The sequence below is a fragment of the Xylocopa sonorina genome, chromosome 8 (genome assembly GCF_050948175.1).
Source record: "Xylocopa sonorina isolate GNS202 chromosome 8, iyXylSono1_principal, whole genome shotgun sequence".
Taxonomy (NCBI): domain Eukaryota; kingdom Metazoa; phylum Arthropoda; class Insecta; order Hymenoptera; family Apidae; genus Xylocopa; species Xylocopa sonorina.
In genome coordinates this window covers 5,522,233-5,550,135 of record NC_135200.1, presented here as the reverse complement: position 1 = coordinate 5,550,135, position 27,903 = coordinate 5,522,233, and the positions used below count along the sequence as shown (strand labels likewise).

The 27,903-nt window shown below is 35.5% G+C and overlaps 5 protein-coding genes across 6 annotated transcripts; 3 read left to right on the top strand and 2 right to left on the bottom strand.

Moving 5' to 3' along the window:
• Positions 1 to 252: 252 nt before the first annotated feature.
• On the top strand, positions 253 to 8,981 carry Pgant5 (polypeptide N-acetylgalactosaminyltransferase 5). Of its 2 annotated transcripts, none has more exons than XM_076899476.1 (7): positions 253 to 1,066; positions 2,069 to 2,387; positions 2,881 to 3,058; positions 5,168 to 5,348; positions 6,095 to 6,333; positions 6,680 to 6,814; positions 6,886 to 8,981. In XM_076899476.1, the coding sequence occupies exons 1-7, from the start codon at positions 445 to 447 to the stop codon at positions 7,033 to 7,035; spliced, it is 1,824 nt and encodes a 607-aa protein (XP_076755591.1). In that variant the 5' UTR covers positions 253 to 444; the 3' UTR covers positions 7,036 to 8,981. The 2 variants fall into 2 exon arrangements, with proteins under 2 accessions (XP_076755591.1, XP_076755590.1); XM_076899475.1 differs by lacking the exon at positions 5,168 to 5,348 and adding an exon at positions 3,795 to 3,975.
• Positions 8,982 to 9,817: 836 nt separating this feature from the next.
• On the bottom strand, positions 9,818 to 10,778 carry Rpl37a (ribosomal protein L37A). Its single transcript, XM_076899503.1, has 3 exons — positions 10,712 to 10,778; positions 10,120 to 10,248; positions 9,818 to 9,992 (listed from the first exon to the last, which is right to left on the bottom strand). Exons 1-3 carry the CDS (start codon positions 10,712 to 10,714, stop codon positions 9,846 to 9,848), a joined length of 279 nt encoding a protein of 92 aa, XP_076755618.1. The 5' UTR covers positions 10,715 to 10,778; the 3' UTR covers positions 9,818 to 9,845.
• Positions 10,779 to 11,132: 354 nt separating this feature from the next.
• LOC143425905 (SH3 domain-binding glutamic acid-rich protein homolog) lies at positions 11,133 to 15,722 on the top strand. The gene is made up of 5 exons (XM_076898966.1): positions 11,133 to 11,466; positions 12,359 to 12,541; positions 12,752 to 12,898; positions 13,121 to 13,161; positions 13,743 to 15,722. Exons 1-5 carry the CDS (start codon positions 11,422 to 11,424, stop codon positions 13,963 to 13,965), a joined length of 639 nt encoding a protein of 212 aa, XP_076755081.1. The 5' UTR covers positions 11,133 to 11,421; the 3' UTR covers positions 13,966 to 15,722.
• Positions 15,723 to 15,903: 181 nt separating this feature from the next.
• On the bottom strand, positions 15,904 to 21,747 carry Kri (uracil phosphoribosyltransferase krishah). Its single transcript, XM_076899116.1, has 7 exons — positions 21,512 to 21,747; positions 21,310 to 21,352; positions 20,686 to 20,835; positions 20,472 to 20,616; positions 20,252 to 20,382; positions 19,779 to 19,842; positions 15,904 to 16,470 (listed from the first exon to the last, which is right to left on the bottom strand). Exons 1-7 carry the CDS (start codon positions 21,646 to 21,648, stop codon positions 16,415 to 16,417), a joined length of 726 nt encoding a protein of 241 aa, XP_076755231.1. The 5' UTR covers positions 21,649 to 21,747; the 3' UTR covers positions 15,904 to 16,414.
• A 598-nt stretch (positions 21,748 to 22,345) lies between these two features.
• LOC143425948 (ATP-dependent DNA/RNA helicase DHX36) lies at positions 22,346 to 27,059 on the top strand. The gene is made up of 15 exons (XM_076899039.1): positions 22,346 to 22,530; positions 22,619 to 22,683; positions 22,935 to 23,501; positions 23,628 to 23,817; positions 23,922 to 24,096; positions 24,171 to 24,319; positions 24,380 to 24,512; positions 24,594 to 24,789; positions 24,891 to 25,155; positions 25,218 to 25,510; positions 25,580 to 26,006; positions 26,089 to 26,297; positions 26,378 to 26,460; positions 26,538 to 26,629; positions 26,710 to 27,059. The coding sequence occupies exons 2-15, from the start codon at positions 22,626 to 22,628 to the stop codon at positions 26,804 to 26,806; spliced, it is 2,934 nt and encodes a 977-aa protein (XP_076755154.1). The 5' UTR covers positions 22,346 to 22,530; positions 22,619 to 22,625; the 3' UTR covers positions 26,807 to 27,059.
• Positions 27,060 to 27,903: the final 844 nt, after the last annotated feature.

The following is a 27,903-nucleotide window of genomic DNA, read 5'->3' as shown; positions in this document are numbered from 1 at the left end:
AACTACTACTGTAGATCGCTCGTTATCCTCGTGTTCCTTTCCTTACGACACGAATCTCCTTTCTTTCGTGGATCGAGAAAACGTCGAAGCTAGTATACCGTTCTTATAAGAGCAAAATCTAGATTACTGTCGCTAACGTGTGTTTCAATTCTCTCCCGTATTTTAAGGCGGTCCAACATCCGCTGGAACTCTTGCTGCGCTTGAACTTCTATCCTCGCCTCTACCAATCTCGGCAATTTTTCTTGTTCACAGATCGCGGGAACCTCGGCCAGCGTAGTCATGTAATTCAGCTGCGAGGCAGGAAGACAGAGCGGCTGATCAGACCCGAGACACGGTAGCGAACGGTCGTTGAACGGCCCGGTCGGACAGGAAGCTCGTCGCGCCTCCAACCGCGAAGGATCGGGTGATGAGCTCAGGGCGTCAGGCGACCGGCCCCGTCACAACATGTTCCGCTCCAAGATTCGCATTCACACGTGCCAAGTGATACTGCTCACGTCGCTGGTATGGTTCCTGGTGGACGTGATGGTGCTGATGCTCTATTCGGATTGCATCGGAGGGTCCGGATGGGGTTGCACGGAGAGCAGCAAGCAGCAGCAACAGGTACTCACCGAGGAAAGTCTGCCTCACTCGGCGAAGGCCGCTCTGAGAGACGACGGCCAGATTCACGTCGCTGGTCAACAGAGTAAGAGGCAGTACAAACAGTCCGAGTTGCATCTGTGGAGGCCGGCGAAGGTGGTCAGGGAGAACAAGGGGATGCCTGGCGAGATGGGTGCCAAGGTGCAGATCTCGCCTGAGGACGAGGCTAAACAGCAGGAGCTCTTCAAGCTGAACCAGTTCAATCTGATGGCCAGCGACATGATCTCGTTGAATCGTTCCCTGAAGGACATCCGGCTGGAGGGGTGCAAGACCAAGAAGTATCCCAAGTACCTGCCTGACACCAGCATAGTGATCGTCTTCCACAATGAGGCATGGAGCACGCTGCTGAGGACCGTTTGGTCGGTCATCAATCGATCCCCTCGAACACTGCTCAAGGAGATCATATTGGTGGACGATAAGAGCGAGCAAGGTGAGCCGGAGGATGGCTCGTTGGAGAGAGGCACTGGGCTGGCCTGGACTGCCCGCCGGTTTCAATAGCTGGGTGTGGTATTTAATGGGTTTGCGTTGTAGTGTCTCTCCATGGGCTTCTCGCTCGGAATTATGGGCTAATCTCTGCTTGTACCGGTTAAGTTGTTTGATAAATGTGATTCCGAGATAAAGCGCGTCGAAAAGAGTATGAGAATGTTTGTTCGACCATTTCCACTGTTCACGTGGAGTCCTTTATATATTCGTGTATCCAATGCTTAAATAGCAATTCGAATAATAGAGATCCAACAGTGGGTTGCTTAAGCGGACATTGGCTGCATCCCAATAAATGAAGTTTAGATAAATAAACTTCCACTGTGTAGGTTCGACGAGTCGAGCCGATGGAAGTAAATGAAACATTCGCTTGTTAAATACGCGATTAGATGGAACTGCGGTCTCACCTCTGTTGGTTGGCAAACGTTGGTCAACTTGTGCTGTTCCTGGTTCTGCGCGAATGCTAGTCGCATGCATTTGTTTACAGCTGCCAATTCGTTTCGTTGAACGTTGTATGGCAAATTTACAAGTCAGTTGATACATTTGTACCATCCGACAGAGCCAGGCTAATTCCAGTCTATTTGTTTCGAGCTGAGTATTGTATACGTTACCTTACTGTGGTCTTTTTGTTCTATAAAATGGAGTATTTAACTTACTTTTAGATGAATATAGATTTGGATCAGTTTACAATTTTTTAGTCACAAAATTAACCAATTCGCTCTTATCTCTCTGCTCTATTAAAGAACTAACGAAAATGGACAGGTACAAATATACCGTGCGCGCACGTGTATACCTGTTCTATAAATGTTTCATTGATGCCAGGTCAGCCACAGTTCCATCCGTTACACCGCTAAGTTTTCGTTTTCCAATTAGTTAAACTAGAAAACCATTGCGATTGATTTAACGTCGCTTTCACGTTTCCACGGTCTTATACCGATCGCTCAATTCGCAGATCACTTGAAGCAAGACCTGGAGGACTACGTGAAAACGCTGCCAGTCCCAACGTACGTCTACCGTACGGAGAAGAGATCCGGTCTGATCAGAGCCAGGCTCCTCGGAGCGAAACACGTTAAGGGACAAGTGATAACGTTCCTGGACGCGCATTGCGAATGCACAGAAGGTTGGCTGGAGCCTTTGCTGTCCAGAATAGCCGAGGACAGGACCACCGTCGTCTGTCCCATTATCGACGTGATTAGCGACGATACCTTTGAGTATATACCAGCTAGTGATATGACGTGGGGCGGTTTCAATTGGAAACTAAACTTTAGATGGTAAGGGCCGGCGCATTGTCCCTTTGAAAGGAGCTCCGTGGTACTACGGTCTATTTGTGGCAGAGATCTTGTTGCAAGATAATTCCCAATGGCTAATACACTTTGCGAAGTCCTAAATGTGTAGAATCGTTCGTCGTCTTTATGTCCTATGCCGGCGTCAATTTTAAATGTTACGTAATTTGCTGCTATTGATTTAATTTCGCGACACACGCTCGCTGCGGGTGACGCTAGTCGACGGTTTCACCTGGTCAAATATTTGCTGATAACGCCAGCCTGTGTCGGCTGAAATTGAAACCGTAATTCAGCAATTGTTGCGATAAACGCGTAACATCTACATTGTAATTTCGTTGGGAGAAAATAATTCTCCTTTTATGCGGCATTTATTCTCCCGAATTTGCTACTGATCTTTATCCAGTTATTTTGGAAAGAGTAGTTAGATTGATGATCAGCGGATTGATTGAATTAGTAATGTGAACTTTCTTGTGCTTTGAAGGTACAGAGTGACGCAGAGGGAGATGGATAGGAGATTGGGCGATAGAACAGCCCCTCTGCGGACACCGACGATGGCCGGAGGTTTATTTTCCATCGACAAAGAGTATTTTTACGAATTGGGAGCGTACGACGAGGGTATGGATATTTGGGGCGGTGAAAACCTCGAAATGAGCTTCCGGGTGAGTATTGATCGACGGTATTATTTACCTTCTGCGGCCGGACTAATTAATGAAAATGAAATTAAAAGACGCGAGCAAACAGAGAATGTCGGGCATAAAATGATACACATATGTGTTATTGGAGTTTTTTTTTTAATGCAGCTAATGCTGGTTGAGAAGTTTACCGATGATTCCCAGAGGAAATTAATATTTGCCATTTCCAAAATTAAATATTAAATTTATCTACAAGTGTTTTTCTTTCTTTTTTTTTATTGCTTTTAATGCTAATTGCTCGTGTTTAATACCATGTTGGTTTCAGGATAAACTTATTTTCTCTATCCACCTGTATTTCTCTGTATTACCGTGATGTAGAATTTAATTTGATGATTACACTAGAATTTTTGGAAATTTCACCTCTTCGAGCTTTCAATAGCGAATCAACAAATGTCATAGAAATATAATTTTCATCGTTAGTACCATTACTATTTTAATATTCGTAATCAATACTTTTTAATAGAGCGAATAAAACTTGGAAGAAAAATTTCGATTTTATACTCGGAAAAGTGTTAGCTCGAACAGAGTTGAAATGCAAAAGCTCCTCGTTGAAAAATTCCAGTGTAAAACCGCGAGTTTTCTCATCTCTTGTTTGGTACACGGATCCTTTTATTCGCTGGCAAGTTTTTGATCCCGAGTACAAGAGTGTAAAGCTACGGCGATCTCTTTTATCTTCGTTTGTAAAGTCACAAGTACCTTGTAGGTATGGCAATGCGGTGGGATATTAGAAATCAGTCCGTGTTCACACGTTGGACACGTGTTCCGGGACAAGAGTCCGTATACGTTCCCTGGTGGTGTCAGCAAAGTAGTTCTACACAATGCGGCTAGGGTGGCCGAAGTCTGGATGGATGAGTGGAGAGATTTTTACTATGCCATGAACCCAGGTTAGACAACACGCGCGTGTATCATTTCATTCTGTATAATTTTTCTTGTTTAACAACGGACCCAGCTACGACTTCTCCAGCGACCGAACCGATCCTCTTAACCACCCATCTCCCATTTTGTAGAAAAGTGTGCGTTTATTTTTTTTTTTTTTTCTTTCTCTTCCCTCGAACAAGAAAAAAAACGGATTTCCGTTCCAAGAAACACGAGATAAACGAAGAACAAGGTAAAACGAATCGAACACTTTTGCTGATTGTAATCGCCATAGCGTTAGAATGTGTAGTTCCGTTCAGAAGCAATTTTTAATATTTTACACGTACTTGACGGGTATCTGATACAACCAGTACGTGCTATAATATTCTTCCACGTTAAAACGAATTATATTATAGCACACTTTTTTATCTGTATTATTGATACGTATTTATATTCTCAATCTGTACACGTTCTTCGACCACACGATTTACTCTAAAACAATGACACGTTCTCATAAATATTTTTCGCAACTATATAGCAGCACGTTTAACAATCTAGATGTTACATAAAAATATTAACACCCATAACTTCGTAGTCTGATCATACGTGTGACTCTAAAGATTAATCTTAAGAGCGTGCTTGTCAGTGTGATACCATTAACCAAATTATTTTTGTTGCATCCATCATAAAATTTTACACATTATTAACACATGCGTTTCTACACGAATACATCATAATTACCGTCGCAGATATCTGTTCTGACATATTCGTGTCTCTGTGCGTGTGTCTGTATATGTGCCTATATATATATGTGTGTGTGTAAAACAGATCTCTGGTATTCTAGCTCAGATGATCGAAATTTGATTTGCAGGAACACAATTAATCGGTTTCGTTGCATTTCGATATACATTTTTGGTATAGTAGTCTTAACCACTCATCCATCCAGCCGACTAACAAAACGAGTTTGCTTGCTTACTTGTCGATACAGTTTTTACAAGGCAACGACAATTATACTATGTAGGTACCAGTGAAGAAGAACGAGCCGTGTCCATCCGATTTGTATACGTCGACTGTACTAGCTCCTTTTTTTTTTATTTTTATTTTTTCTCTCCCTCTTCCTCTCTATCTCTCTTTCTATCTTTCTCTGTTTCACTTCGTTCGTGTTTATTAAACTATCCATTTGTAATTTTGCTAACATACTAACAGAACTGAGTTGGTTAGATATGGATGTGTGGTGGGACGTTGGAGATCGCAACGTGCTCGCACGTCGGTCATGTATTCCGTAAGTCAACACCATACACATTCCCTGGTGGTACCAGCAAGATAGTGAACCACAACAATGCGCGACTCGCGGAGGTCTGGTTGGACCAATGGAAGTACTTCTATTACAACATTAATCCAGGTAGCACTAACACCAGCAATTCCTCCAAAGTGATCTAGATTGCAATACCGCTGATCTCCCTCAAAAAGAAAAAAAAACGGCTTCTTAACGCATCCCCTTTCTCGTTTATAAATTAATTTTGTCTTTTTAGTCTCGCATGTTTCTTCTTCTGTATTGGGTGATTGGTATACCGCTTTTTATAAGTTGCATCTGTAACTAGAAACTTAAGTGCAACCGGGTACCAGCTACGTACGCATATCTATATATGTATATCAGATACCCGTTAACGTTATTAGGAAACTAATGGATACGCTCTTTTCGTTTCGTCCATTCCTCGGACAAGAAAATAACGTGATCCGAAGAAAGACGGAAAACGATTTTCTTTCTTAAGAACTCTTCTGACTTGAAATGCCGAGGAAAGTCGACGTACAGATAGCACAGTAATTTCCAACAGCAAGCATTGCAGCATCGATACACCACACATGAGCAATGCCTTTATTTTAGCACATACTTTTGACACATCCTTTCTGTCAGCGAAGAAATCCATACGTGCAAGCACACTATCGCGCTAGACGAGCCATCCGGAAGCCAAACTGTATCGCGCAACTTCAGTGATCTCCTCGAATCCAATATCGAACAACGTTATTGGCGTAGAATATTACGATCATCTTTTTTAGAGCCGTACAGTTCAGCTTCTGAGTGGCGCACGTATATAGTTACGCAGCAAACGCTGAGCAAACATATTTAAACGACTATTTTATTTATAGGTGCTCGAGGTGTGGTTGTCGGAGACGTGTCCGAAAGAATTAAGTTGAGGGAACGTCTGAAGTGTAAGAGCTTCAGGTGGTACTTGGAGAACATTTACCCAGAATCTCCGATGCCGTTAGATTATTACTATTTGGGTGATGTGCAGAACGTCGACACGCAAACGTGTCTGGACACTATGGGTAGGAGAACAGGTGAAAATGTTGGAATTAGTTATTGCCACGGATTGGGTGGCAATCAGGTCAGTGGTAAAATATTCTACAGTTTTCTAGTATGATAGAACTTCGTTCATGTGAACTTGTCGGGGGACAAGCAGCTCATACAACTAGGTTGCTCCACTGTCTACAATTTTTCGCGTTGAAATGACGATCGTTGATAGATTAGATAATAGAAGTACTACATGAGTTAAGTTACTAACGTATTCACCATGATTTTGTTGCTGTGTACAAGGTTCAGGTAAACAAAGTTCTACTTAAGTCTACAAATCTATTTTCTTCCTTTTCTTTTCCTAATGAGAATTACACATTTTTAAAGGATAACAGATAATAGGTAAAGGATACAGATAAAATAATTGGTTTTTTGAACAGGTGTTTGCTTATACTAAACGACAGCAAATTATGTCTGATGATATGTGCCTTGATGCAGCTAGTCCCCAAGGTCCTGTCAAAATAGTAAGATGTCATGGTATGGGTGGGAATCAAGTATGGGTATACAATGAAGAGGTACGATGCAACTAATTTGAAGGTAGCCTTTAAAGTACGCGATGGATTTTGAATGAAAGTTTCATTTTCAGACGAAGATGATCAAACACACCAACACGGGACACTGTTTGTCGAAACCACGTTCGAACGACGCGATGCAACCTGTGTTAGCACCGTGTGTTCCGCATAACAGAGGTCAGAAGTGGATTATGCGTAGTAAATTCAAATGGCAAGCCAGCTAATACGAGGTGTATCCAAGTGCAACGTCTGTATGTAATACTTGTTGATCTATTTAAATGCTACATTGAAGGACTGATAGTCAAGAGACTTCCGTAAATGCGAGAAAACTAGGAAGATGTTAGTATTATACTCCGTAAAAAAGCAGTCCATTGTCACGTTTCGTCGGTGCACGGAATATCGACTGGATGGACAGTGATCGCGAACGAAGTAATCGACTACACACCTTGAAACCGGGAGATTAAAGTTAATGCTTTTTTAGTTATATAAGATTTATTTACTGTTACTAGCAGCATCGTGTATTTACTGCCATTTTTCATGGTATGCCTTGATTGATAATGCACAAGAGTATTGAGACGGAGCAGACCTATTTCTAGCTGCGCGTGGGTTGTACATGAGTGATATACGAAAAGACACGTATGCAAGACGTTCATGTTTTTCTTTTTTTTTTCGTCTAGTAAATAGTAGAGAGGAAAGCATATCAGACCACTGTTACAAATAAATAATTGTTAATACAAAAGATGAGAGACATATTTGATAATATGGGATGAGTGCAATGCCGGATGACTGGAAGATATATCAGTGCGCTGAAACACCGATATGTTAAGATGTCGTAAATGAGATCACGCTATTACAGAGAGACAGAATGAATGTTTGAGATGCGAAAAGTTATTGCGACACTACCGATTACGATTTAGAACTTGTACTGTACAATTTTCTAGCAACTAGGGAAGAGCACTGAATCTTTTTATACTGATATATTCTAACAGTTCCTTGTTGCATCTCGTTCGTATGATTTAGTTGTTACTTTCGTTTTATTCGTTTAAAGGGGATAAATGTACTTATTACCTGAATTCGCCATAGCAATATGAGATTAACGAGATATCGTTTTAAGGATACGAGGGAAAAAAGAACTATCGACTGTTATTCACTGTACTGTTATACTTTTAAATACTTTCTTAAATTCGAGACAGAATGTCTTCCGTATTTTCTTAACGAAAAAGAAGGCTAGATATTTTTATGATACTCCCAATACCTTGCATAGTTATAATTCTTCGTAAATTCGAACTTCTTTAACTTCTATGCGCTAGAGGTATGTCGAAAATTTCGAGTGCAATATTCTTCTTTGAATAAGACACGATGGAAAACTATTTCCTATAACTAATGTAAAAAAAAAAACGTTGTTATCTAGATTCTGGCGCCCTTCCCTTACCTATTACTAATAAACTAAAGTTAAACACTTTTCATACCCCAAACGAGTAAAGAAAGATAGTCAACAGAGTAAACAAAAAAAAATAATGTTTCTGAAAAATGTTGACTGATAGTTAATTATATTGCATTTCGAAGTTGAGGGAAAAAATTAACTGATTCCGACAAAACGAGGAGACATTAAACAACATTAATAATATTTAAAATATATACGCGTGACACTAAAAAATTTCAATTTAGAACAACTGTTAATAATCAAGGAATATACTCAGTCTTACGTTACACGAAAAAGAATGGTGATGGTGCAACAAATTATCGTTTACAGCTTAGTTATATATTTAATTATTCACACGCAAGACGATAGTATATATATTTATTTTTGTACAGGACTTGATTTTTGTTAAATCGATATATATTATTTCGAATATGCGTTTGATGATGTATTAGCAGAATTTGTAGATAATATTTGTTAGCTTAAATTGATAAAATTTAGTTAAATTCAATTAAGTGCGCAAAATATAGAAAGAAAAAGAATAAACTTGATAATAATTTGTAAAACAAATTTTTAATCGTATAAATTATCCATTGCATCGTGAATGTATACGTATAGTTTTATCATTTCTTTAGTTTAGTTCATCTTATTGTTAGACTAACATTTAGGATTATTTATAAAAATTATATTATTAATGAAAATAATTGTAAGAATTACATTGGAACATTAAAGATTACTTATTGGCACAGACATACAGATTCATAAAGTTTATTTAAAGGATTTTGTAATTATCTCTTGAAATTTTATGTTATGTACGAATTTATGTATACGATTTAAATGGAAAGGAAAAGACTACTTTTATTACTATTTATGGCAGAGAAAGACATTGAAATGAACATACCTTCAAAGACAATAAAATAATCTATGTATGTTCCATTAAATTTAAGTGATGTACATGTATACAACATCTAAACTCTCTCTCTCTCTCTCTTTCTCAGTGATTAATACGTTAACATATTTTCTGAAGAATTCTGTATCTTTTTAAACATTAATTAGCTTAGTTAGTTTAGTCAAGACAATATGTATTCATGTTTTGCAAAAGAAACTTTTATGAAATAAACAGGAAAGGAAAATTATGTATTTATAATAAAGTTTAATATACATCACTAGAACAGGGAGAACGTAAATGTAAATAGATATATATCATAGTATCGATGTGCCTCCAAAGTAATTTCTAATTATTCTTTCTAACTTACGCAATAGTAAGATCCTATCTAATACTATTGAACATTGCTTAAAACCAATTAAATCTTATGTAACATGTTATGAACTCATTAAATCTATAAACGATTAATATTTGTTTTAACTATCAGTGTACATTCACTTTTTTTTGATATTTTAAAAACACGTATAAGAGTTACTTGTGCCTAGCATTTGTTTTCAAATCAACCCGAATAGATGGTTATTTAAAGAATATATACATAAATATCTATAGAAAATTATTATACTGCTTACTATAGTATTGTTTGTAAACAAATGCTTGACAAACAATAGTATAGCTTAGGATTTAAATGAAATAGGCGACATTTATTTATGAATTATTTATTAATTTATTTACTGTTCTTTCACCTCACGTAATCTCCTAACTGCAGATCTAACAGACGCAGCCGCTGTCGTGGAATATACCCATGCACCTCCAGCGACCGTCCTTTTACATCGTTTGCAAGACCAAATACCCACAACACTTCGCTTCATAGCATCCTATTAAAAGACAAACAAAGTTTACCTCTAATAGTTTTATAATGTTCTTCGTTGACTTGACATCAACGAATCGACAGAGGTTGATAGATAAAATTATAAATATACAATGCGTAACAACGTTTCCTACCTTGCCACAGAATGTACAGGTATATTTACTGTGCTGGGTAATTTCCATCTTTTTAACCATCTTCCTGAGAGAGGCACCATATCGGGTACCATATTTACCTGTGATTCCAACCTTCTTCGTGCGTTTTGCCTAGAATAGAAACAAACGTATTTAGTAAACTACAACTCCACTCGTTTAATCGTAATTCATACTTCAAGCTGAGGATAATTCAATGTTTACGAAGTGTTGAGAGAAAGGTTCTAAACTTCTCTGATACAAATAGGTTAGATCAATCGAATGTATCATAATATCGTTGTAATCGCATTTTGACGAGTGGTCATCGTAGAAAAACTTAAATACGATCGCGTCGTATCATCTTGATTTTACAATAACTAAAAATCAAGCACGACGCGACAGTCAACAAATTGATCGTTCAATAAATGCAAACACAACATTAAGCACTATTTTTAGCGCACGATAGTTAACAATGAACCAAGTAAATAACACAATATACGTCTGAACACTTCGCAGACGATCCCCTTGAACGGAACACCAACGATTCCCTCGATATTTCGAACAGATTTCGAAATTAAATACGAATAACAATCCTTACCATTTTGTACAAATATAAGGTACTTTCCAAAAGAACCGGAAACGGTAGGACTGCGTTAAGGTCTGATTCTCACGACAGTCACCGGATGTGGCGGCACGATGAGGCACTCGCGAAGAACGCGCGCGAATTCGAATCCCGCATCGCGAAAAATATTTGAACGCGTTCTCGAGCGTTACTCCTGAACAACCACGGGCGCACGCTACTCGCGATCAATCCCACCGTTCTCGAGGAACATCTTCGCGTATCAAAAGGATCCACGAGAAGTTCATTATCAGAAGAAGCTTGCGAAATAGAGGAACGCGTGCTGGCACGGCGGGTATACAATCTGATTTGGTAAAATAATTTTCACGGTCGGGTAACCGTGCGGTTGACCTCGATGCGAAACCGTTAGATCGCGAGGAGATATACATTGGCGTGAGGATCGCGGTTCGATCGTGGCCAGGGGAAAGAAGGACTCGCCGTAGGGACGCGCATGAGAACGCTCGAAAACCGGCCTGAAATGACGTAGCCAGTGGAACCCAGACCAGCCAGGCCCGTAGTACGTGTTAAATCAGTGTTGCTCACCGTCGCCGATCTCCTCGCCGACTGAAAGCCTGCAGTGATTCCACTGATCGCTTATCACACCGCGGGACGGCCGCTTAATCGTGGCACACGACTAACAGAGGTGCGAGAGTGTCAATTGTTAGCGAGAGGAGCACCGGCATCTAACGATGGTCATTAAGATCTACATATCGGGTATCAGCGGGAACAAGGAAGTGAGTGCGAAACTAGCTGTAACGAGCAAAGAATATAAAGATATATTGTTCAAGAGCTGAGTTGCGAGAGCGAGAGAGAGAGAGAGAGAGAGAGAGAGGGAGAGAGAGAGAGGATGCGTGCGTGCGAATGCGGAGATCCGCCTTCTGCGTGTGTGTGCGTGCGTGCGACTTAAAGAGAATGCCAGATTTACCGGGCACCTGAATTCGTGCCGATATTTCACGTCCACGGTGTACAGATCGGATTACATCGGGGAGATTTCACGGTCGAGGCGACGAGGTAACAGCCAGCTCTGTCATCGACCGAGAAATCTTATCGAACGTGACACGCAACGCACGGCTCGATCGTTTCGAACGATTCGTACGCGTCCAACGGAAAATGCGACATTCCTCTGACTGAACGCACCTCGGTACCAGGGACCTCGCATTTACGTTGGACCTCTGTGAAAAACAGAGCGGACGAGCGTTTCGTTCCGCGTAAAATCAGTTGCGAGATGTATACGCACGATAGCGAAGATTGTTCGCGAGCAAGGTGGAGCGGATTCGACGATACGGATATTTTGGGTAATCGAACTTATTAACTGAGAGTTTCTTGTATGGTGTTGATTGTTCGATTGTTTGATCAATTTTTACCCTCGTCTTGCTCGTCCTATCGATTTGCGTTTATTAATTACTTTTTAGATAGGAGCGTTAGATTCTAGCGTTAACAGTTGCTGATAAGATCGCAACGGCATATGTTTCGCTCGAATCGATACCTTTGCCTAGAGTTGCATCAGAGCGTGAAACGCCGTTATCAACTTTCGAATTTTTAGCATTTTGCTAGCAGCGTCACGAATTTGAAATGCACTCTGTTGGGGGGACACAGAGTTTTCATTGTCATCTTTCATTTTTCTAGGTGAAAAAGCGGCAACAACGGGTGTTGATGATATTAGATAGCAAAAATGTAGAATATGAGACAATTGATATAACAGAGCCAGGGAAGGAGATGGAGAAAGAGTTTATGCAAGCTAATAGTATCGCGAGAGACAGTAAATATCCGTTACCTCCACAAATATTTAACGAAGATGAATACTGTGGGGTAATTATTGTTACATTCGATCAAAGAATATAAAGACAAACTCTTTGATAACTGATAATTGAAATTATAGCGATAGTAATTACTGATAAAAGTAACTTCAGAAAGATATTTCCTTCTTTATACACTCGTATATAAGATTCTGAAACTCTGAGCAGATAATTCACGAATGTCATGCTTGAACTATAATTGTAATAATGAATCATTCCACAGGATTACGACGATTTCGATTTGGCAAATGAAATAGATGAATTGGAGAAGTTTTTGTTAGTGGCACCACCCGCTACTGCAAAAGAAAATGCAGTTGATTCAAATGAAAGTAAAGAAATCCAAGAAAATGGGAATACCACAAGTCGAGAGGTAAATATTGTGTCGTGATTAAATTTTGGTTTCAAAGGTACAAAGGTCTATGTTAAATGTATGTACAAATGTTATTTAACTTTTATGTATATGTTTTTTTTTGTGTTAACAACACACAAAAGTTCGATCTGTAATCACCTTAGATATGTTTATCTACCGGTGTTTTGTCCTTGGCACTAAATTTGTACCTTGTCCACACTAACTACTACATGTTTATTTTAGCCCTCCACAGACAAAGATGCAGCTGCAGTGCAAGCACAGAGGTGAGCACTATAGATGCACCTTGATTGCATAATTTTGTAAATTGATCACTTAAATTAGACGATCACTATAACTGTGAATACATCCATCCTTCAATTTACACGGAGTAATTTTTCCAGGAATTTTTCGTTATTTCTTTTTTTTTTTTTTTTAGAATCACCTAAATGAGGTCTGCCAATATAAAAAAAATGTGTGAGTGGAAAGCTCGTATATGTATAAAAACTATTTATTCCTTATGTTAGCATGAAAACAATCATCAACTTTTATATATTGTCATCAGTATCACATTTCAATGCACTAAACGTTTTATTTTTAATTGCATCAAAATGACTATTTTTATCTCTAGAGATAGTATTAAGTAACGAAATAGTATTGTGTAATAATTTTGATAAATAGTAAACAATAATATTTTCTAATCGCGTATAATTGATATTGCGTTATAAAATATATGGCATAAGCGGAAAGATTATTTACCGTGTTGGAAGATGAGTATGTGTAAATATATGTATATAAACACGGTAGCTTTTATTCCTATATGTTAGCTAACTGTTTTGTATCTAACTTCTTTTCTGTGTCATCTCAGTGTTGAAGAAAGGACAAATTTGCCAAGTGAGAATGTACAGTCAGATGAACCTAAATCTTTAGAACATGATGGTGAAACAAAAGATGGAGATAAAAGTGTAGAAAATACAGAAGAGAATGTTGAAAATGAAGAAAAATCTGGTGATCAAGAAGAAACTGCGGAAAATAAAGAAGAAAATGATAAAAATGAAGAAAAATCCGGTGATCAAGAGAAAGAAGAGTAGGTGTGAAATAAACCCATTAGATAGTGGGACATTTTATACTTCTTTGACATCCTTGGTTCTCCATTGATAAAGGGTATTTTATAAAAGGTATATTTATCATACTTTTAAGGCTGAGTGAAGGTACTGCCAAGATAATGTTTCTGCGAACACAGAAAATATATCAAATGAACAGTATAAATGAAGTATAAGCTATAATTTTATAGAGATGTTTTGTATTCGCGATCGAAGCACGTTTTCACCATCAGAGTTTAGGTCTGACTAGAAGATAACGAATTTTTACCCTTCTTCATATCGGTAGATAATATACATCTTTTTTTTTTTTAATTTCTTATGCTGATATATTTTACATTGTTTGTACTGTATATTAACTGTTATTTTTAAACGCAGCTCTAACAATGCGCTAGGAGTAATACATTTTCAGTATTGAGAACACTTTTTCGTCCTGTTACTCGCTAACTTTAGAACAATGAATTTTAGATAGATACATATATCACATTCGAAATTATTTAATTTATACTCTCATTTAAAATTTCTTATTTAATAATCGTTTTGGTAATTACATTCAATTGTTTTTAAGGATCTATTAAATATCCTTGTTTGGTATTTGTCAATGGTCTAAGCTACAACCTATATATCTACCATTTTAATTGAGAAATGGCTTCTACTTATAGAAATATAATTCAAAATTATACTAACTTCATTTACTTGGTTTTGTATGCGATTTTTTAAAACAATCACTTTCTTGTATTTTATTATACAAATAATATTGGACAGTACAACACTCAGTTTTGCATAAAATGCAATTCTTACAAAAGACGACACAAAATAAGTTCTAGTGGTACCGGTATTGTACGCACTAACAATTCCTTACGATCAACTATATATTAAAATAATTTTCCATATTTTTCCTAGGAAAGTTAGGATTAATTTAGGGCAGATTTCTTAGTTTCGCGCAATGTATCAGACAATTTGTTTACGATTACTAGTAATAATTTTAATCCGTATAAGTATTCCAGAAGAATTAAAAACCCGAATAGAGTAACTTTAGATATATGTAAATGATTTACTTTTCTCATGCTGAAAATATTTACTTACGAGACAAAAAAAACAATTCATGAAATACGAAAAATTTACGACTTGAAATGCAAAACCCTTTCGACAAAGGCCTATTCGCGATTGTTTCTACGGAAAATTTATAGATCGATTACAAGTACATTTAATCATACCACGTTACATATCCAAATAGCTTCGCATAGTTTGTTTTACGATATTACTCACTGATGAGATATAATAGACGGGGTAAATTAATCACGAACAAATTCAAGCTTTACGCGAGATGTTATGAACTGTTTTTGTTATAATGCGAAAGAGAGGATGTACACACTATTGAAGTTCATAGCGCTATATTTATGCACGAGATAATAAGCCTGACTAATTTTAATATAGCGTATACCGCTGCTTTTGGATATCAAATATTTGCTATCATTAAAATCGGATTAGGAGAGAAGAAATTAAAAAGCTTTATGCATACGTCGATATGTCCACCTCGTTCTTATTATAGAATGGTATATTCACAAGCAATAGGTGTTGGACATGAGCGTCACAGTTAATAAATTTTAACATTATGTATTGGAAATATATATTTACAAGAACAATATTCATTATACATGATATATATATACATATATGAATCATGCCGATCATTGTTACATGCATATAAAAATTTACTAATAAATATCATGATACAAGTTTAAGAACTCTGTCTAAATAATTCTGTACATACAACTTTTTCATCTATGTAAATGTATTATTGCATATATGTTATAAAAAATAGTGACACTGATAGAACATTTTTGTAGAAAAAAAATGTACACGTGTTACTACTAGTATTAAAGTTTACTTAAAGCTTAGTTAAGAAGTATAAACTTAAATTTATTTATTCTAGGAATTGTTCTCGCGGTAAGTATTTTTATCTTAGATTTAGAACCTAATACTCTTTTCCCTTCGATCGCTAATAAATTAATATATATTTCGGAATTTTACATATATAAATTTCATATATTAGATACAAAGATCTAATTAACAATAACTATAACCATGAACAATTGTATGTTCTCCTTAAACAGTAATTTTTTTAAATAAATATTTTTCGTATTAACAATCAGTAAACCATTAACATTAATGCTGATACGAATATAAAAATAAAATGTCTACTAAAATTTTACATAAAATATGTATCTTAAAAATTATAAGAAATATATTTTTGAACATGTAGAAGCTGGACTCCGTTTATGATTGATACAAGAATTAATTATGTTTAAATTAAAGAATTACACTTAAAAATATATTCCTTAGCTTTTTAGTAGCTACTACTACTTTGTTGAAAATATTGTCAAAAAATAAAATTAAACTTTAAAAGATTACACATAACATTCGTAACAGAAATTCTTCAAATATCTTTTCGTTGTACGTTTGTAGTCTCTCCTACGATGAAACGAGAACAGCCTGAAAACAACAATTTTTCAACGTGTTTTTGATATATTTAGAAGATGATTATCTACAATGATATATAAAATGTTAAATACACAATTTATTGAGAAATAAATTGTACTAAATTTAAAATAATCAAAACAAACGAAACTTGAACAAATTAAAAGATTTTTTACAATGTAAGTTTGAATTTTTGGGAAGAAATAGTCAACTACAAAAAGTTGCTACAGAAATTTGCTTTCAGATCAATATACTAAAAATAATAACAAATAATAATATTTTTTTGTATCATCAAATGGAAAAAAAAACGAAAAATAAAGCATGTATCGTTTTTCGCAATGTTCTATTTATTTTAAATTGTTTGTGTTAGGTATAGTTAGTACTTGCTGTGAAATTTTATTCATATATTCCAGTGTATACATATTATACAATATTTTCGCTAGTATAAATTCACTGAGAATGCAAATACTATTAAATGTTGAAAATTGCTCTGAGAGGTAACTTACACTGCAACAAGTGTATAAGTATCATTCGTAATAACAGACTTCTGTGTATACTCAAAATGATATAATGCACATATGGTTCTCAAAATCACAGTTCTAGACACTGTAATGCAGCTTTCTTCTTTCTTTTTATAGGCACATTGCAAGGTGAATTGTTTTTAAAAGTATCATAGAAACCTACTAAGGAAACTTATAATTAAAAAAAGAAACAGAAAGTAAGATTAAGTACATGTGAACGCAAGAATAGTTATATATAAAAGCTGCATAATCAATTCTAGATACCATTTAACAGTCATGTAAAATATTTGACTTATATGAGTCATAATTAGTTTGATAAATTTCCATTTTAACATTTTTCCTATTTTGCAAATTAACATATACCTTTAGTAACACATAATAGTTACAAAATCTATTCTTCACCTTATCATAAATTGTTTTTCACTTTTCATATATGACCATTTATAAAAGAAAAGCCAAATGATGAATATTGACATCTATAAATGACATTGTCATACATTATTTCGATACATGCCCTTAAAAAATTATATTTAATTCTATATGGTTGGATATTATACTAATGTTTGTACTTATTTACACGCTATTAGTATGCATTAAAACAAAATCTTTAATAAATCATTGATAACACTCTAGATTGTTTGCCATGAAAGTTAGAAGAAAATTAAAATGCACTGACTATTCATATTAATGATGTAAAATTATTATGCTTCATTACATAATTAAATGTTAAATGTGTTCATACTATTCATTATATTGTAATGAACTCTGATTACAATACAATATATCTATTTCAGTGTATAACATTAATTATGTGCAAAATAAAAAACAAGGTAACATTCAAACTTTTAATAAGCTGATGTTTCTCAACACTGAATTTGGTTTTTAACATAAGAAAACCAACTCTTAAGTAAACATAGTAACATTAGTAAAATGTATTATGCAATACTAATTAAGTCCAGTTTCCGCGATGCACTTAAAAATTAAGTATTTGGATAATTTTTTTATTCATTAATGATGTATACCTATTTGAACAAAAAAACTTATCTGAATTGCATCTGTAGGAGTGTAAAATTATTATGCAAGTTGTATTTCTAAGTACTGAAAAAAATTGTGCTTCTTGCTGTTCAGATAAAAACATATTTTGTGATGATTTGTATTGTTTGTTACACTTATGTGAAAGTACCGAGACTTACTGAAGTATTCGACTATTTAAAATACTCAGTGGTATATTTCACATTGCAAGTGAATTATGTTATTTATAGTAATACAAATGATTAAAATTAAAAAAATAAATTATTTTCATACTTAAAAAAAATGTGTGTGTGTGTATGTGTGTGTGAGAGAAATTACTTAATAATTTGACATGATCATACTTTACTTATAATAAGAAGTACGTAAAATTCATCACATATACATTTCAACTGGCATAAAACATCAAACATGAAAAGATACTTGACGTTTAATTTTCTCGTTACCGTTAAAATTGTAACAATCATTTTTATCAAACTATAATTCTAATAAACAGTTATATATGATATATCCATCGACACACCTTGCGCTTTATCTAACGCACATGTTTCTATAGGAATATTTGTTCCATTAAAATTTATAGTTTACAATATGCAGAGCAAAAAATAGAAAAAAGTTGTAATCGTTATATTATGTAGAAAAGATGAATGATTGATTCATCTTAAATAATAATAGAATATATTACTTACAGTCTTAGATTACAAGAACAGAAAATCAATCTACTGAAGGCTCACGTAGTCTCATAAATAGGAATATTAAATACATAGTTTCCAAAGTATATTTCTATAAATGAAAATAAAATAAGTACATATTTACATACGCGTAACCATAATTTAGTTAAAAGAAGAAAAACAAAATCCCGTTATTAATATGTATATTTATATAGTAAACGGGGAAATTTCTTTTTTGTTCAAAACATATTAATATTAATGATGAGAAGCAAATTGATAAGCATTTATAATGGTACAATCTACAAAATATACATTTATGCAAAATATAAATTTGTAAAACTTACAAAAAATAAATGCTTTTATATGAAACGTTAAACAATGACATAATATAGTATTGCCAAAGTATTACTACATAGAATTTATAATATTTTTGGAAGAATAATTTTTATCCCATATTATTTCGATTATGCTATATCCATTTCTGTACTAAATCTATTGGTTTCTTGCTTAGCTGCTTTACAAAGACTTCATATATACAACATTTAAACATAATAACAGGTATCAAAACTGTTCTATATATATATATTATATGCAATTTATTACAATTGCACGCAGACTTGTTTTAAATACTAAGAACTATGTATTAAGTAAGCACAGGAGAGATTACGAAATTCGCAGTAATATCTAATGACAACCTAATAATATTAGAATATGAAATAAACATATTAATATCGTCAATTTGAAACATCACTAGAATACATGAAAATTCGAGACACAGTTATCATTACAATACATAAATACTTCTTTGTATAATATTATGAATTATTATGCAATGATAATGAATTATGATGGAATTATACAACAGATCATAATGTTTATGTTCAATTGGTGAAATGGCATTAGTATCAATTACAGAAATTAACAATGGCAATACTATAGATACAATGTCATTATTCTAATTCAATAAATTATGTTATGCTCTATGTTTATATTTTAGACGAACATGCCGCCTTCTGTGACTGATTTTCTATTGGTATTTATTTACCGATCGTAAGTACTAGCTTATTGTATAATATACTAAGAAAATGTAATTAATCCGTACCAAAGTATTTCTGTCCAAAATGATTTGGGGCAATACTATGAATCTCCGATGTCAAAATCTTCATCTGTAAAAGGAAATTTACTTATATTGAAGAAATATCAATTCCTAGAATCCTCAAATAGAATTTATACAAGGTATTCATTTTTGCTTATTAGAATAATTTCACGTATACATAACAAAATAATTTGATTAGTATAGCCAATATAAACTCTTTAAACTTAAGAGAACTTGTTTGTAGTTTCGAAGTATGGTCCAAAAGTTACTTCTATTTTTAGGATAACTTTGTAATTCGATTTAAAAACCATTTAAATATATAAAGCTTTTATAATAAAAACATTCTTTAAAGATGTAATTAATGGTCGTACGTAAGAGAAACGTGGAAATAAATTATTTATATGTATACACAACTGCATTCTCCTCTTCAAAGTTTGAAATTATTTTCTTTTGTGTGTTAAGCAAGGAAGCATACATACCTGAGGGAAGGCAGTGATTAGAGTCTTGGCTGCAATTGGTGTACAAAATAAATTTGATAAAATGATATTCTCTTCAAGCACGTTATGTTCTTTTAGGACAGCAATTGCTTTTATCACAGTATTTCCAGTACCTTTTATTTAAAATGAACCATCAATGTTTACAATGCGAAGCACACAAAAGCTTAAGTAAAATTTCTAGCATTAATACTACTTTACTTACTCATTATTGGATACATAAGCAAAACCTTTCTCTCTGATATATCATCTGGAAATTTTGCGTAAACTACTTTGGCTTCGTGCGTGTCTGCATCGCTCTCGACTAGTATCTTTCCAATCCTTATACTACGACAACAGTCTCTTAAACCCTGAAAAAAACTTAATACAATCAATGTACGTTTTGAGAGTTTCAATTAGCTATTCAAGTTGTACTATACCTGTTCCATTGCTTCCCCGCTTCTGACAATGGACACCCCACAGTTTCCTTTCTGATACTTCAAACCGTTGTATACGGCACCAGTTGGGGTGGTTATCACACATTTAGAAAAGGGTAGCTGATTCAAACTCTCCTCTATCACTAACCTTATCTAAAAAGTTCATTCATTATGTAATTACAGAAGAAACGTCCACTTGATGCTACAACTACTCATCAGTCTGCAATGTATTTTGCAGAAAGCTGAATTGGGATGTAAAATAAGATTTAATCATAAAACTGACAACATCTTTCTTCAGAATCCTCAGCAAAAAAAGAAATCTAAGGTTTTTTTCGATTCTAATTAGCTATCGGGTAGTTCTTCAGCGAAAGCAGGAGAATAGGAACGAAAGTGAAAGAATAGCTACAGCTGACGATGCATTTTAAACCCGGGAGAGAGAGGGAGAGAGAGAGAAAGACGAACGTTACTAAACTTCTCGCCTTAACTAAACATATGTTCCTCTCGCACTCTGGGTATCCTCGATAATAAATGCTTTGGGCGAGCGATAATTGTTTCCAAAGCACATGACAATGCGTCAAACGATATAATTAAACGAAACGAAAAAGAAAACAAACAGGCGACACTCACCAGGCGATCGGCGTAGAACTTGAAGTCGCTCCTCGTGGTGTTTCTGTAAGCGGATACGATATTTTCTTCGTTAATTTGTTTCATCGAGAAACGATACGAGAGCAACGTAACCGGCATCGTGCCGGCGTTTTAAACAACGCATACATAAAAAGGCGCACGCACGCACGCCAGTCTAGAAAAATTCTCACGCCCGTTTACTTACTTGTCCCGCAATATAGTCTGCAATTCCTTCACCTGATTGTTGCACGGTAGAATTTTCAAATTCGACCCGTACGCGTCACTGACATCGTTGCTCTCGCTCAATTTCTTCGGGGCGGACGTTACCTCCGTGCTACCCATATCTGGCTCCTTACACGCATCCACTACTTGACTGGACGTTTATCAAACGGCGCACACTTTACATATGCATACAGGGGACACACGATTCCAGACACGATTGCCATTAACATGCTAACCACTAGAGATTGCATTTTACCAAGGAACTAATAACGCTAGTGACAAAAATAATCCGCGATTATAGGAGATTTGTTGTCCTTACGATTACCAGTCTTGTGAAAAACCGGTCGATGGATCCGTGGGACTGTTAGCCGATTATTTCGAAACTCGACTTGATTCTCGCGTACCGCTAGCTCAAATGTTTTTTACTCTGTTCAGCAACGATTGTGTACCGATTTCATTCGAACGATGCTAAATAGTACGTACACTCTCGACTGAACTCTTACCATCAAAGTTTTCTAACGTAAGTCGTCTTCGTTTGAAGGAATACCTGAGGGATAATTGGTCTCTCGGTTTGTATAAGTATTACACGTATTTTTGATATATTTTTTTTAAGAAAAGCACAGCTCAGACTCTAATCCCTCGATAGTGGTAAGTGTACGATGTTGAACAGCGACGATGCGTCGAATCTTTGATTTTACACGCGATTCCTTACGGATTACTGTCGTTAAACCATTTTTGAATTGTTAGTGATGCCAATATACGAATAAACCGTACAGGAAATAATCTGCACGTCACGTTGGCAAGAGAATAACAAGAGGTTATATAGTCTGTTTATTTATTGTTTTTTAACGTGCTGAATTATTTGAGGTAGCGTGAAACGAGATTGATCGTGCATTGGATGAAAGATTCATGCGAAAGCTAAATCTTAATCGGGTGTTTTACACACCGATCGTACAGCTTCACAGACGCTTTTAGTGGAAATTGATTGCACGGTGTTTCTAGGTAGAGCGGCTAATTCTTTAATATTTGAGCAGCGGAAGAAGGTTCATACGAGAAACAAATTCGCTAATGATTTGATATCGTTGTTCAGGGTACGAATGTCTCATCCTTACGGGTCCTTCTCCGCACGAGTGATGCATTCAAGACGTAGATATGGTAAAGAGTGTTATTTAAAAACTTTTACGCGCATTGTACTATTCCTCTTCAATTCTAGACATCATATATCGTTATTTCGATTTCAAGTTTCGATAATATATATTAACTGATGGGTCGACATGTTTAATTACATGCTCCTGAATTTATTAAAAAATTTACGACTGTATAGATTAGATTTTCTAATGTGACGCTAATAAAACATTTTTGTCAGTCGCACAGTTACTACATCTTAGGTTGTAATTGATATTTAGGAAACAGAGGCGAAGGTTCCCAGGCCAGAGGGTCGCAGATTGAACGGGGTGGTCGTGCGCAAGGCAGAGGGCAAGGGCATCCGCCTTGGCTGAAAGGCAAAGAAATAGGGTTGTATTACAGGGACAAGATCAGAGCAGATGCTAAAAAAAGAGAGTCTCGCGTTATCAAATTACCTCCGCATGTCCAAGAAAGGATTGAAAGAGTGTTGGAGAGTTCGAAAGGCTATTATGACAAATTATACAACAATACAGATGCCAAAGATATGTATGACACATTGGAGAATAAGTATGTGCACATTAATGACTCTCAGTTTAAGAGGAAGTTCATGAATATAGTGTCCGGTAACATACAAGAGAACCTTGCTAGAGCTTTGCTGGTTAAATCTAAATTAGTAAGAGATGCCGACTTAGATGCCAGGTTGTTGAACGAGTATAGAGCGAAACAGACTCTGCAAGAGTATGAGAAAATGATGAAGTTTCGATTAAAGTTACCATCGTATCAGAAAAAAACAGAGATATTGGAATTAATCAGAGAAAATCAAGTAGTTGTAATAAGTGGAGAGACTGGTAAGTTTTATCTATCAAAGTGATTTATTTTAATTGATATATTAACGCTTATATTGTACAATATGAGCCTGTCCACACATAATCGGATGAGTTACTAGATTTGGTTATTATATAGATGTATTTCAGGTTGTGGAAAAACAACACAGGTTGCTCAGTTCATACTGGACGATCAAATAGAACAAGGTAACGGTAGCCTGACAAGGATTATTTGTACTGAACCCAGGAGAATATCCGCTATATCTGTTGCTGAGAGAGTTGCCGCAGAGAGAGCAGAAAAACTTGGCACATCTGTCGGTTTCCAAATTCGACTTGAAAAGTATGTCACTTTTGTTGTTTCAAAGTTCCAAAGTTACACTGTGGATAGTAGGGGGATAATTTACTTGAAAAGTGAAATTGTACAATTTTTCCTTTAATGTACAGAACGTTACCGAGAGATAGAGGCAGTATACTATACTGCACTACCGGTATGTTGTTGCAATTTTTGCAAGGCGACCCAGCCTTAAAAGAATTCTCTCACATTATACTGGATGAAATTCACGAAAGGTCTACGGAAAGTGATTTTATCCTAGCTCTGTTGAAACTAATTATCCCTAAGGTATGTTCGAATTTATTAAAGATACTCTTGTGTTCTAAAATTATTTGTTATTTAAAAAGAAATTCATTTTTTAGAGACCCGATTTAAAAGTACTTTTAATGAGCGCGACACTTAATTCTGAACGATTTTCACAATATTACGGTGGTTGCCCGATGATTCACATACCAGGTTTTACTTATCCAGTGGAAGAATTTTATTTGGAAGATATTTTAATGCTCACGGGGTAAGTTCATTTATTATGAAGCGATGTAGAAAAACAATCGTAGTACAATTTGAATTACAGATTTACATTTCCTGCGGCACCGGCAATGCCTCAAGATTATAGAAAACATACCAAGAAATTCAAACAAGCACGACAAAAAAGGGATGAGTTTCAGGATGTGATAGAGCCTTATGCAAGGCAGCTTATGGCCGAGGTAAGCATTACTATTGTATTATGTATTAAATGTATTATGTCTATTTGTTCATTATTTTTTTTTTTATTTACTGCATTACAGAAGAAATATCCAAAACAGATAATTGATCAATTGCGAAATCCATATAGTGAAATGATGTCTATTGAGCTTATAGAAGAATTAATTAGACATATTTGTAGAACAAAAGAACCTGGGGCTATTTTAGTTTTTCTTCCTGGTATGATGGATATAATAAAATTAAATAGAATGATGTTAGAGAGCGGCCATTATCCACAAAGTAAATATATATCTACATATATATAATACATATATATTACATGCTTTTCCTCTTTTTATTTTGATAATTTTGCAACTTAAATTAAATTATTTTACGTGCAGGTGAATACATTATTTATCCTCTTCATTCTCGTATGCCAACTGTTGACCAGAAGCTCATATTTTCGGAACCACCCCATGGAGTTCGAAAAGTAATAATCGCAACTTCTATAGCTGAAACTTCTATCACTATTGAAGATGTAGTGTATGTTATCGATTGTGGGAAAACTAAGTTTGGTAAATTTGACGTTCAAAGAAATATCCAAACATTAGAACCTGAATGGGTGTCGCTAGCTAATGCCAAGCAACGGAGAGGCAGAGCAGGCAGGTAAAAATGTATAATACTTGATTTATCTATCATTTAATAATCGTGCGTTGTATCATTTTTAGGGTAAAACCTGGTGTGTGTTATCATTTGTACTCAAAAGCTAGAGAAATGGTGTTAGATCAATATCCATTGCCAGAAATGTTAAGAACACGTTTGGAGGAAGTTATTTTACAAATAAAAATTTTACAGTTGGGGAAAGCTAAAACATTTTTGGCCAGTGTTATGGATCCTCCAGATTTGAAGGCTATAGCCTTATCTTTAGATTTACTTGAAACTCTTAACGCATTAGACGATGAGGAACACTTGACTCCTTTGGGATATCATTTGGCACAATTGCCATTGGACCCACGAACAGGTAACATTCTTATTTGTTACATGTAATTCAGCATAATTTATAGTAATCATTACTTTTTATTTCTATTAGGAAAAATGCTTATATGGGCAGCATTGTTTTCATGCGTTGGACCAGTATTTGCAATTGCAGCCAGTCTCAGTTTTAAGGATGCATTCTACTGTCCTCTGGGACAAGAGGATCAAGCGAGAGAAAAGAAACTTGAACTTAATATGGATCAATTTAGCGATCATATTGCATTATCCGAAGCTTTAACGAGATTTGAAAATTCGTACCGTAGAGGATACGCAAGCCATTTTTGTAGAAAGTACTTTCTCTCTTTTAATACGCTTAAGCTTCTTTCTGAAATGAAAACACAATTCGCTCAGCATTTGTGTCAAATGAAATTTATGGAAACGGAAAATCCCAGTGATCGCAACGCTAATAAGAATTCGACAAACATAACTTTGATAAAAGCGATTGTATGTGCTGGATTGTATCCCAATGTTGCTGTTATAAAGTACGTGCAACATGTCGACTGACAACAATGAATAAAGTAAGTAGAAACGTGTGATAAATTGTTTTCATGTTGCACTTTTTAGGAGAGTTACGAAGAACGGAACAATTGCATGGACTCCGGAAGACGGTTCTGTTGCTGTACATCCGTCAAGTGTGAATGCTAAAATTCAAAAGTTTCCCAGTCCATTTATTACGTATTTTACAAAGCAACGATCAACCGCAATATTTCTACACGATACTACGTGCGTTACTGCACCAATTTTATTATTTGCTGCTCCAAATATGTCTATAAGTACGTGAACAATTTTTATCTTTTATTTAATTCATATTCCGCTAGCATGCAATCGTATTGACATTTTACATTCTTCGCAGGAAAGGAGAAAGGAAATTGTATTATTAGCTTAGCGAGTTCTCAAAATTTTGTGTGCGATTTACGAAGCACGCAACTAATTCAGGTATAAAAATAAAAATATCTAAGACGCAAAATTTATATTAAAGAACAGGTAGGGATTGATGTATCTTTGAATTACAGAAATTACAAGAACAGCTTAATATTATGCTCGAATATAAAATAACACATCCAGGAACAGTATCCTGGGATGGCTTTGAGGGTGATCTATTAAAGTAAGTTTTATGACATAATACTATAAATTTACTTCTCGTATCTATTTACACATATCACTAATGTCAGTTGTTGATTATAGCGCAATTATAGAGCTAGTTTGCCAAAAAGATGAAGAAATGGTATTTTCTGAGTCTAATAATCAGAAATTCGATGAGGACATATATGACGATGATTGAGCATGGTTCTATACATTTTTGATAATTCACGTAATTACCTCGATTACTGCTTTAGTGTGTACGTTAAAATAGCTCGAGCAATGTGGGTTTCTGACACCCTTTTCAATTATCTAGATTAAATAAATCTCTAAGGTAATTAAATAGAGTAATTATTCAATTACAATTTTATTCCAATTATGCAATAGATATACAAATAAAGTTTGTAATATATTTAGGAAATAAAATTTTGAAGAGAAAACCGGAAAACATCGACCTCCTGAATTAAATTATGAAATTAATTTTCTTTACTATTTAGGACCACTAGCGGCCTTGAATACGAAAAGTATGGCTTAATGAATTATAGAATATTACTCGTTCCATGACGTAATTGAACAACGGATATAATATATAAATCGTAGATTCTCAAAGGTTAATGACCCCTAGTGAAAATGTTCTAATCAATACTTGAAACGTATTATGCATTCTTTTTGTCTAAACATATTAATGGTACTTGAATTTATCAAACATCATTTGTAGATATTTGTCTGTTTATTCGAAATTCGAAAGAGGTAACGAAAGAAAAACGATGGGACGGAAAAGGATGTCTGTACGGTAGCCCAGAAACTTCGTTGGCCATTTAAACGTCAATACATCGTGTCGCTCAAGTTTTTATCAGTGGCCGTCGACCATTCTATGCCGGACAAAAGCAGAAAGCTCCGGTGACGAAAAATCCTGAATCTCACGAATGCATCCCTACCCTTCGTTCTGATCGTGAATTCGCGCGTCGCCAGTTAAAATGAGCCCGGAGTCTGGCATGAGCTGATAGCCACCGCGGAGCGAAGTAAATAGGGGGAAGAGAAAGAGAACGAGTGTGAAAGAGGGAGGGTGGATAGGGGAGGGACGTTCTGGCAACATACACGAGCGAGGCGCGTAGCGTCCGATTCAGTCTGCGTCCGACCGCCGTGAGTGTCGCGTCGCGAAGCTGTGGTCGAACTTCTGGGGGGACACGAGACTCCGGTAACGAGTCACTCCGATACGAGTGCGCGTAAATACTACACCAACGCGACCCCCTTATTCTCTATCTATACGCATAACTCTTTGTTTATTTGTATTTCGCT

Bases quoted from the DNA above. Each gene is read 5' to 3' on its own strand.
- Kri (XM_076899116.1), bottom strand. From the start codon at position 21,648: ATGGGTAGCACGGAGGTAACGTCCGCCCCGAAGAAATTGAGCGAGAGC. The intron at 20,836-21,309 runs GTGAGTGTCGCC...TGAACTTTTTAG, and splicing joins AGTTCTACGCCGATCGCCTG to ATAAGGTTAGTGATAGAGGA. The intron at 16,471-19,778 runs GTACGGATTAAT...TGTTGTTTTCAG, and splicing joins TTTTGGACAGAAATACTTTG to GCTGTTCTCGTTTCATCGTA.
- LOC143425948 (XM_076899039.1), top strand. From the start codon at position 22,626: ATGTCTCATCCTTACGGGTCCTTCTCCGCACGAGTGATGCATTCAAGA. The intron at 25,156-25,217 runs GTAAAAATGTAT...TATCATTTTTAG, and splicing joins CGGAGAGGCAGAGCAGGCAG to GGTAAAACCTGGTGTGTGTT. The intron at 26,630-26,709 runs GTAAGTTTTATG...TGTTGATTATAG, and splicing joins TTTGAGGGTGATCTATTAAA to CGCAATTATAGAGCTAGTTT.
- Pgant5 (XM_076899476.1), top strand. From the start codon at position 445: ATGTTCCGCTCCAAGATTCGCATTCACACGTGCCAAGTGATACTGCTC. The intron at 3,059-5,167 runs GTGAGTATTGAT...TGAGTTGGTTAG, and splicing joins ACCTCGAAATGAGCTTCCGG to ATATGGATGTGTGGTGGGAC. The intron at 6,334-6,679 runs GTCAGTGGTAAA...TTTTTTGAACAG, and splicing joins ACGGATTGGGTGGCAATCAG to GTGTTTGCTTATACTAAACG.
- Rpl37a (XM_076899503.1), bottom strand. The intron at 9,993-10,119 runs GTAGGAAACGTT...GTCTTTTAATAG, and splicing joins CCTGTACATTCTGTGGCAAG to GATGCTATGAAGCGAAGTGT.
- LOC143425905 (XM_076898966.1), top strand. From the start codon at position 11,422: ATGGTCATTAAGATCTACATATCGGGTATCAGCGGGAACAAGGAA. The intron at 11,467-12,358 runs GTGAGTGCGAAA...TCATTTTTCTAG, and splicing joins GTATCAGCGGGAACAAGGAA to GTGAAAAAGCGGCAACAACG. The intron at 12,542-12,751 runs GTAATTATTGTT...ATCATTCCACAG, and splicing joins ACGAAGATGAATACTGTGGG to GATTACGACGATTTCGATTT.